Consider the following 10,930-nt stretch of genomic DNA (forward strand, 5'->3'; position numbering starts at 1 on the left):
TTATAAATATTTTAATTTTGAATTTGAGTGTTTTAAAATTATTAAGATATTTAAATAATAGAAATATTATTTACATATCACATTTTAATATAAATTATTTTAATTGATAACTACATTTTATTGGGGGTGATTGGTTGGGCTTTATCTCCCTACTTTACTTTTATTTATTTTTAAACCACTGAATTTTACCAATCATGTTGTAGCTTTACTTTTAAAAATTAAAATCTACATCAAGTTTTTATTTAGTTTTACCAATCATGTTTTATAAATTTTGATAATTTTTAAAAATATTAATATAAATTATTTTAATTGATATAAAATAATAATTTTATATATACAACACATATTTCATATATTCTATTTTAAAATATCTACAACCTATAGCTTACAGGTACAACAAATTTAACTACAGCAAAAGTTTCTGCAAAAAAAGTCTACATTAATAACTTTACAGCTACAACCGATTTATCTACAGCTAAACATCTACAGCTAAATTTTTAAAGCCACAGTCGAACCAATCATCACCATTATCTTTATTTATATTTTATATGAATAATTTTAATTTTAAAAATAATAATAAAATACTAACTAATTATTATTATTTAAATATTTATAAGTATTTATATCCATTCATCTAGTATAGTTAATTTAACGTGGACAACGACAATACTAATTTAATTGTCACATGATACAAACACCATCTCCTTTTCATACATAAATTCAACTCTCTTTTATACTTCTTTCTTTTTCAAAAATTGCTATATTTTTCAGAAGATCAACTGTTCTTTATTCTATCAGTTTCGCTTTAAAATGCTGGACAAGTAAAAAATTATCTATTGATGAGACAAATCAACAATATGGAAATATGATAAGTAATAACAAAAAGTTAAACACAATCGAAATCTAAATAATAAGAATTATGAATCTACATCAATATATTATTCAGAACAATTCTATAAACTATTCATGTATGTTTCGTTGATTACATATTAATGTATCTTAAATATCCATATTAATGCAGTTACAAAAAAAAATCCATATTAATGTGCCGGCCAGAAACTTTTGGTCATCGTATCTTCTTTTTAAAATTAAAGTCTAAAGAGACGACACTACATGCGTTTCCAGTACAAGGCCAACAATATACTTTGCTCAAATGAAGGGATGAAGACTCTCTGGTACACACTCCAGCAAAATCCTACTGGCTTTTCTTATATCTAAAATATCCATAAGTTTTCACTCTTTAATTGTATACAATACAATATGACTTTTTGGAGATGGGGGTGTTGGGTATCAAAAAAGATAAGCATAAATAAAACAATGTTACGTATTCTATTTATGATTACTAGATCTTTTGTTCACGTTACGCGTGGATAATGTGTTAAATATTTTTTCCAATAATTTTCTTATGTGTATTTTATAATGTTCAACAAAACTTGTAGCGAAAATACATAAAGTCTAGAATGTTAGATTAAGTGGAAAAAAAGAGATAATGATTGAAAGTCTAATTCCATTTTAGTCGGTGTTTTAGTTCCATTAATATAAGGTTTCTTTGATTCTTTTACTTGGAGGCTGCGTTTAAAGCGTTAAAAGTTATTCTAGTAATCGAAAGGGTTTTTAATGAGAAAGGTTTGCTGTCAAATTTGTTCTCAAATATTGTTAACCACAGATGGTCAAACTGTTAGCCGAATATTTGACCAGAAAAGTTGTTGGTATAAAAAGCCTTTGGTAACTATTGAACGACATAAATAAACATGATGGGACATTAAAATGAGGGGTTTTTGTATGGAATTCACATTAGTTGTCCTTCTAGAATTTTGCTCACAAATTTAAAAAACTTGTTAAATGTTCAAATTTGTCATTGTTTGATCACCATAACGGCATAATATGTATTGTTTATCTTAATTAAATTAGGGGTAAAAAGATGAATTAATAGAAAATATTACATTTGAAATCATAAAATGATACTTATTTTGTTACAAATTTTTAAACTAAACGACATTTAATTTGAAATAGAGAATAAATTAAAATGTAAAACAACATTTAAAATAAAACAATTTTAAAATCTAAAACGACTAAATGGAGAGTATTATCATTGTCATAATGCCTTTTTATTTTTCTGTTTCACAATTAAAATTTGAAAGAAAATCTATAGACCATATAAATCATATAAGCCCGTTCTGAGTTTCTAACACTATCTTTGTTGGAAGTTTAACATTTTAATGCCGAAGGCAAACATGAAAGCGAAAAAGACAGTGAAGCCCACTAAGACAGCAGCAATTGAGCTCATAAAATTCGGGTCGTACCCGTAATGATTCTTAATATACCATTTTATCGTCGGATCATTCATCATACCCGGAACTTTAATCGTGTCTTCTACATCACCGTACTGTGAAACAATCAATCCATACACAGTCCAAGCTACTGGACAGATCCAGTAGTACCATACCCACCATTTCGGGATTCTCTGCGGAAAAAAAAGGTAAAACAACTTATAAATAATAGTTAAACAAAACCCTTAGGATACGACCATTTCTTGCAAGAAAAGTAATAGAAAACTAACCGGTCTAGGGATGAGGAAACCGGAAAATAGGTTGAAAAGACCGTAGAAAGCTCCTGCGAAAACAGCAGCGACTTGCTGATTAGGGGTGATGGCGACAGCCATCATCCCATAGTATGTGAAGTAGAGGAAGGAGACAAATGATACGAAGAAGAACCAAAAGAATTTGACCATTGTCCATTCGAAACACAACATTGTGTATACAATCAACGTATAATACGTAGTTTGGAACAGTACATACGGCACTTCACAGACCACCTGAGACCATTTAAAAATTTTAAGTTGATTAGTAGCCGTAAAGTTTTCTTGTCAAACAAGTTATAATCTAGTTTCACCTGTGCTAGAGCATACGGTAAGGCAGAGTACATTTTAGCAGCTCTCTCTCTATAGAACACAGTTCGTTCAACGGCTACGAGCGGTTGGACAGATGTGGAGTTATTTACTCCCACGAATAAAACCGCAGCATACATCGCTCCAATTACCTTTGTAAGATCATTCGCATTGTCCCTGTCCATACAAAAAGTTGTTTAGGGTTTATGTAAGTACGGTTCAGTTCAGATCCTTTGAACAAACCTTTTTGTACCAACTTTCCAGAAAATTGATCCAACCATGAGAGCTGCAACCAATGTAAAGAAAAATCTGGCTAGATTGTAATCTGGAGTTCTCCAGTAAGTTATCCACTGTTTCCACAGACAAGACTTGAATTGTCCTAACAAAGATTGTGAGAACTGTGTAGAGAAGTATAGATCTTTTTCTCCTTGTGGTGGTGTGCTTAGTTCCTTAACAAGCTTCTTGTTTTGTCTACACCAAGATAAGTTCTAATAATCAGTGTTAACTCTTGGAATCATTTGATTTTTGAATCTTATGTTTGACTTACTCATATAATAGTGATGTTTTGTAATGCTCAGCAAAATCTATCTCAAGCTTAGCTTCTGCAGCCATTGAGCTCACTTCTAGCATCCATGTCGCCGGATTATATTTCTCTTTAATTTCCTGAACTCCATGAATTGCCTGTATATTTAAGAGAATAGTCATGAGGAATATTATTTATCAATGTGATATTCCTAAAAAAAAAAAATTAAGAGTCTAACCTGGAAATATTCAATAATCTTGTGGGAGTTTTGGCCTAAAGGACCAGCATAAATCACTTGTCCACCTCTCTTCATAAGCAGAAGCTCATCAAAAGCTTCAAAAATATCAATGCTAGGCTGGTGGATTGTGCAGACAACAGTTCTACCTGTGTCAACCGTGTTCCTTACCGTCCTCATCACAATAGCTGCAGCCCTAGCATCAAGCCCTGAAGTTGGCTCATCCATGAAGATTATGGATGGATTCGCCACTAGCTCCACTGCGATGGTAAGTCTCTTCCTCTGTTCTGTTGATAGCCCTGTGATCCCTGGGAGCCCTACCATCGCGTCTTTTAGGCTCTTTAGCTCTACTAACTCCATCACTTGGTCCACAAATCTCTACAAAAGTTTGTATTTAGATTAGTCTAGTGAGTGTTTCAAAAAAGATTAGTCTAGTGATCTCTAATGGTGTTAAGTTGGGAGAGGAAGCAGGACCATTTTCTCATCTTTGGTGATTTCTTTTGGGAGACGAAGGAAAGCTGAGTAGATGAGAGACTCTCTGACCGTGACTTGCGGCGAATGGATATCGTTCTGTTCACAGTAACCTGAGATTCTTGCAAAAGTTTCTTGTCTTTTAGGGAAACCAGAGATTCTAATGTCTCCTTCGATGTAACCACCGGTCTTTCTACCAGCCAAAACATCCATTAAAGTGGTTTTACCAGCTCCACTTACTCCCATAAGAGCTGTTAATACCCCTGGCCTAAACACCCCTGTTACTTCCCTTAGAAGCTGAAGCTTATCCTTGGCACCTTCTTCTTCTTTCATTTCCTATTTGTTGTTTTATGGTTATATAACATTGTTGTTTGCAGTTTCAAGAAGGATTTGGATTTGGTGTTACCTTAGGCATGTCTACGTAGTAGTTGACATTGTCAAAGGACATTGTGTAAGGAGTAAAAGGCAGAACCATTCCTCTTTTCGCGTAACTGCTTTCACTTTCTGAGCCACTCGCGGCTCTGTTTTCCTCTGTTTTCTCTTTAGTAACGATGGCTTGCGGCTTCTCAAGTGCTGGCATATCAAGAAAACTGGCTATGAGTATGTATTTTATATTCTACATTTAGGTCTCAAGTTATTGTAGATATTAGATTCTTAAGAATACATATATGTTGAGAACAAACAATGTATATAGGTGAACCATACGGTTTAGGAATGCGAGAGCCAGGGTGACTAGGATGTTAAACAGAATCGTAAACCCAAGGATGCCTCCTACACCGATCCAGTACCAGTTTGGATCCGTGAATGCATCGAACATCTCAAGAACAGCCAACCCTAACTTCGTGGAGTTATCAGAAGACTGCAAGGAAATTTAAAACATTAGCCAGTTATGTTACACTAATCATTTGATATTACAAGCTTGAAACTGTTGGAGTTACCTGTTGATTCATCCATCTAGGAGCAAGCATCTCATTAACAGTTAAAGCATCATAAGTGTAAGCCATAGGTGAAACCCAATAAGCCCATTTCCACCATATAGGAATCTCACCTGTTAGCATAATTAAGTAGTTTATAATTTATCTTTCAATACATGCAGATTTATTGAAATGATCAGTTTGATAGTGTTTTTGATGTAAAGTATATATATATATATATAACCTCTGGGAATAATGAACCCTCCAAGCAAGAAGAGGAGTAGAATAACTAGAGATCCTCCTGTATTAGCAAGTATCATAAATCTGCAAGTTGCCGCAGTGAATCTAAAAATACTACCAGCCATTTGTTGTGTAAGAAATATCACCAGTAAATGCTTCACGTATCTGCCACAAACACACAAAAGGTTTAGAGGCTTAATTTTCATAACCATGAAGTTAGGATGCCTTGAACACTAAAAGTCCAAAATCTTCAAGACATGTTAGTTTAATGAATTAATGAACTCAAACTTCTGACTCTTCTTAGAAGAGCCCTCCCAGCGAGAATTGAACCTATAACCCCTTTGACTCATACTAGGTGATTCAAAAGTTTTAGCCATTAGGCTAATTCCTCGTTGAACTTGAACTTCAAGTCATAATATTTATGTTTAGCATCTCATATGACTGGCTGAGCTTAGGTCACTGGAGAACGATATAACAAGTTGAATTTGCTGGTTCAATAATCGTAATCACCTGATGAATTCTGGAGCAAATCCGATCAAGTAATACGTGATGCTGACCCAAACAACAGATTCAAAGATGGTGACAGGAATGCTCAAGAGAAATGCCGGGAGAGTGAAGGTCCAAGGAGGGTGAAACAAAAGGTCTCGTTGCTTGTAGAACACGGGAAGTCTTTGAATCATCAAAGAAAGCTCCGCGAATCCATTGAACATGTTAGCAATCATAGAGAATATCAATGCACCGATGTAGACGGCTCCGTCATTCTCGTCCTTTGTGCCCATCCCCGTCCTCAGGTACACCGTTGACGTGATCAAGGCCATTATAATGATCTGAACGGTCTTGAAAACGTAGAAGAAAGCGTTGCGTTTTATGAGAAGCAGTTCTCTGTCCCAACAGATCTTAAAGAGGTCAGATTTGGGGACAGAGTGTTTGTTGAATACGAGAGAAGCTGGATGTGATTTGAATCTGTCGTAAGGGACGGATAGTTCGTTTTCAAGATTGGCACCGACATGGAAGGTTTTGGACTGTTTGGAGAATTCGGAGACAGGAATGTATATGTATGGTTTTGTCGTGTCTGCCCAATACTGTTCTTGGTCTTTCCTTGAAGTTACCTGTTTACCAAGGCAAGTGTGTCAAAAAACAAATTAAAATAACCTACTAACATACTATTTGTTTTTTTTTTTTAAACGTTTCCGCTCATTTACGATTTTGTCACCTCAGGTTTTTGAAAAATACATGACCACACAGAAAATAGTCATTAGTCATTACAGTAGTTTCATGTTGTAATGGGTTACATAAATCATTTATGGATATTTCATTCTTGAGCATTGCTTCACATTTAATTACATAGTAGACAAAATTCGATTAAACCATCAATTCCCGGTTGTTCGGTCAATGATATTATTTCTCTAATTTATCGTTTAAAAGATTAAAATTTGTTATAAAATAAGTATTGTTTTATATTTTAAATACATCTATTTACATATTTTCCAATACCCATATTTACTTGATTCATTAATTAGAAAAATAAATAATACTTTAATATATTAATTAAGGGTAAAAATAAAAGTCCTTTTTAACATGAGTAAAAAGATAAAGGACACTTAGTATAAAACGGAAATAGTATAAAATAATGTATCAAAAAAAATATTAGGCATAGATATACCTCTTGCAAGAAATCGGCGGTGCCTTTCCGGTCGGGACACTTGAAACCACAAGCCTCAAAGAAGGAAAGAACATGGTCACGTGGACCTTGGTACACGATCTGGCCTTCTGACAATAGAATGATGTCGTCAAATAGCCCAAACGTTTCAGGAGCTGGTTGTAACAATGACATTAAAACCGTTGCGTCCGTGAACCGAACAACTTCTTGAAAGCATTTCACTATTTGGTATGTTGTTGAACTGTCTAGACCTGTCGATATCTCGTCCATGAACAATGTCTTTGTTGGTCCCACTATCATTTCTCCTGTTTATTTTTATGATAAAAAAATGTAATCTTGTTGTGGTGGCTCATGGAGTTAAGTGTAGGTGAAAAATGGGGAAAACTAGACCTGTTGTGACTCTTTTCTTTTGACCACCTGAAATTCCTCGTGTCATTTCGTCTCCGACCATCGTATCTTTGCATATGTCAAGCCCTAATATCTAAAATAGAAAATGATCAATAGTTGCCCAAATTTTTTTTTTTTGAAAAAGATAGTTACCCAAAATTGCCAAGCAAAATAGACTATATTGTTTAATTGTGAAACTATTGGGCTTGTTTGGTGGAAACTTAGAAGAATCTTAACTTTTAAGCAATGTTTTTAAACCCGACCCGGACACTGAACCGGACGACTTACCGGGTTGCTGGGTCACTGGTTCGACTGCGGGTGAACCGCGGGTTGATAAATGAATTATTTTTATTATATAATAATATATCAATTTTGTAAATAAAAATATAGAAACTAAATTTTAATATTTTTTAAATGTTTTTAAAACATAAAATAATAGCTTGGATATGTATATATTTTATGTTTAAAAACATTTAGAAAATACTTAACTTTAGTTTTTATATTTTTATTTTCATTTGACATACAAAATATCAAAAAATAGTTTAGACTATTTAAAATTTTCCCTAACAACATAAGAGTTATGACATCTTAAATAAATCCAAACATAAAATTTATAAATATTTAAATATTTAGATGCCTAATGTGAATAATAAATTGAATTACAAATACAAAATAAACTAAAAGTAAAAAATCATTGTAAGAAATTATCAATAACGGAAATAAACTAACACCAAATCACATCAATTAATTTTTGTTTTCTCTACCATCGTTCAGTTTATTTTCTTTAGGTGACATAGTGAAATCTTCATCAAAATCTAAAAAAACACAAATATAAAATTGAAAAAAAAAACCTAAATTCTTTTTTTTGTCAGTACCTAACTTCTTAATTGGAAACTTAGAATATAAAACATAATCTAAAAACATAATTAAAAACTAAAAAGAAGTAAAAAGTTATTTATTGGGTTGACCAATGGTTCAACCGGTACCGGGTTCCGGGTTTTACCGGGTTTTTGCGGATTTTTGCGGGTTTCTAAATATTGGGTTTTTCACAAAACCCAAACCGGATTTTTTCTGGGTCACCAGATTTACCGGTTCAACCGTGGATCCGGGTCGGATTTCAAAACACTGCTTTTAAGTAAAAAGTAGAAGATAGCAGGTACATCTAAGATCCACTGATTGTGTGAGTTGGTACTTTTGGATGAAACACATTTATCTGAGATTGTTTATTTTTTGTTAATTATTTATTTCTATTTATTTTTCCCTACCGGAGTTTCTTTAAAAAGTCTTTTTATATTTCTCTACTTCTTAGCGAATCATACAAATTTTGGCAAAAGAAGAGTGTACTGCCATATCAGTTTGCGAAAGACTACTAAAGTCTTAAACCCAAGTTTCCTGTTTTTCTTTTGTTAAAAATAATGAAAGATAAAACACCAATATGCTACCCTACCAACTGATTTAAACCCTAACTAAGTGATTACATTGTAAGGGCATCTCCAACCACAAACACTATTTTAGTGTTAAAATCACACTATTTTAATGTAATTTCAACACTAAAACCAAAATCTTCTCCAGCTATAACACTAAACTTCACACTAAAACTATTTTATAATATTATATGTATTAAGTTTTTTATTTATCATTTATTTAATTGTATGTTTTAGTAATAAAATAAGTGAATAATGTTTTAGTAGGATGAATAGTGTTTTAGTGTAGTGAATAGTGTCACACCAAATTTAGTGTCAAATTTTAGTGTTGCACTAAAATGGTGTGATTTTTGCAGTTCCATTGGAGATGATTTGGTGCAAAAATCACACTAAAATAGTGTTTTGCAGTTCTATTGGAGCTGGCCCCTTACACCCCATATAGTTAGAGATATTAAATCTAGGTTAAAAGTGAGATCATTACTTTGAGAGTGTAGTCTGTGATGAGACTGCTCTTGACATTCCCAGCTGCGATGGACTTCATGAATAGATCTACTTCTGGTTCGGGCAAGATCCCTGCGTCCTTCTCTCTCCTCACCAACTCACTTAACAAATCTAATAACATCACAATTATAAATCTTGACTTAACTTAATTTGATTTCGAGTCTAATTAATTTCGATTTTAAACTAGTAGAAAAAGTGATAACTACCGTATCTAGTGCCAATGCCTTGGCACCTAGCAGAAAAATCAAGAGTCTCTTGGACAGTCATGACACCAATATGAACATCGTTTTGGCTTATGTAAGCTGACGTTTTCTGTGGCACAATCTCTTCTAATCCATATCCATTGTATGTTACTCTCCCTGTCACCTGTTCATTTCATTAATCAATTTACAAATTAATCTAGCTTAATTTCTCTAATCTGTAATCTGTAATAAATTATCATTTATCCAACCTTTAAGCTTGGGTCCAGTTTTCCTGCTAACGCTAACAAAAGAGTTGTTTTCCCTGATGATGGTGGACCTAATAAAAGTGTCATTCTACAACCCATGCAAAACAATACATCATATGAAAATAATCAAAATTAAGATGATACAAAACAGAAATAGTTAAGATTGAGTTAATTACCTTGAGGGTTTCATGATACCAGAAGCTTCTCTAAGAATAGTGAGTTTAGTGGTTTTATCAAAGTTTAAACCAAATAAACGAAGGCCTCTCTCTGCAATGTTTAAGGCAACATTAGGTAACGTCGGAAGAGCTCTTTTCCCGATGTGACAATCCGCCTCTATAGTCAATTTCTCGAATCTCACCTCCACGGTCGGTAGCTTTATCCCCACCCTGTCAAAGTAGTAAATTTGTATGTTAAAAATAAACTAGAATCTGAAGCGTAGTTAATTGTAACAATGATGTAATATCATTATCAAGATTCAAACACATGATGCATGCATGTTGTTGAAAAGAAGACAAAAAAAAAATCTGCTAATGATAATTTGGAGATTTTCTACCGAAAACATCTTTTACCTTGACGTTTTTTATAAAACATATAGAATCGTAACACTTTGCTAAAAGATAGGTTGCATGTCTTAAAAAACAGTCCTACAGAAATCTAGAATAACTTTTTGTTATACCTATCGATTCGGCTCCTAAACTTTTTCAAGAACTTCTCGTTATCTTCATCGGTGACTTTAAAGACAGAATCGATGAACTTCTGACGATCACCAACGCCTAGCTTGGTGACGTCGACGAGTTCATGAGGTTGGATGATAGTGGTACGAAGACGAGTGAAGGTTGGAAGTTTCTCAAGAGCAGCCCATGTAAGAGTTTCCTCGTCATGATCATCAATTGAACCGCTTCTCCTTGAAAAATGGTTACTACTGCTCGTTAACACCTCTCCTAAGCTCTTGCTTAGGCTTCTCGACATGGTCTCCATATCTTTTTTATTGTTGGAGGATTTGGGGAAGATGAAGAAAACGAAGGCCTTATTAATGCAATTATGATTTGGTGGCCGAAGAAAATGTTTCGGAAAACAAAAAGAAAGCGTAGGGAATCTCAGCTGGTTTAGTGGGTGAAAGAGCAAGGAGATGTTTACTACTTTTCATTTAAGAAAATTAGATTAAGAAATCTACTAATTAGAGGAAACTTAATATACTATGGATTTGCTTTTAACTATATTATGATACGTGTTTTTATTT

The 10,930-nt window shown here is 33.4% G+C and overlaps 1 protein-coding gene across 1 annotated transcript; it reads right to left on the reverse strand.

Annotated features, from left to right (window-relative positions):
* Positions 1-527: 527 nt before the first annotated feature.
* On the reverse strand, positions 528-10,668 carry LOC103840078 (ABC transporter G family member 29). The gene is made up of 19 exons (XM_009116562.3): positions 10,367-10,668; positions 9,867-10,076; positions 9,694-9,778; positions 9,449-9,608; positions 9,223-9,353; positions 7,321-7,411; positions 6,934-7,235; positions 5,781-6,379; positions 5,275-5,435; positions 5,055-5,164; positions 4,822-4,975; positions 4,523-4,689; positions 4,120-4,452; positions 3,649-4,023; positions 3,435-3,568; positions 3,131-3,358; positions 2,893-3,064; positions 2,561-2,815; positions 528-2,464 (listed from the first exon to the last, which is right to left on the reverse strand). The coding sequence occupies exons 1-19, from the start codon at positions 10,666-10,668 to the stop codon at positions 2,192-2,194; spliced, it is 4,242 nt and encodes a 1,413-aa protein (XP_009114810.1). The 3' UTR covers positions 528-2,191.
* Positions 10,669-10,930: the final 262 nt, after the last annotated feature.

The sequence above is a fragment of the Brassica rapa genome, chromosome A01 (genome assembly GCF_000309985.2).
Source record: "Brassica rapa cultivar Chiifu-401-42 chromosome A01, CAAS_Brap_v3.01, whole genome shotgun sequence".
Classification (NCBI taxonomy): domain Eukaryota; kingdom Viridiplantae; phylum Streptophyta; class Magnoliopsida; order Brassicales; family Brassicaceae; genus Brassica; species Brassica rapa.

What these genes read in the sequence shown, in the direction of transcription:
- LOC103840078 (XM_009116562.3), bottom strand. Translation starts at nt 10,668, where the DNA reads ATGGAGACCATGTCGAGAAGCCTAAGCAAGAGCTTAGGAGAGGTGTTA. An exon ending in TTTAGGAGCCGAATCGATAG is followed by an intron (nt 10,077 to 10,366) that starts GTATAACAAAAA and finishes CTACTTTGACAG; the next exon opens with GGTGGGGATAAAGCTACCGA. An exon ending in TCACAGACTACACTCTCAAA is followed by an intron (nt 7,412 to 9,222) that starts GTAATGATCTCA and finishes TTTCTATTTTAG; the next exon opens with ATATTAGGGCTTGACATATG.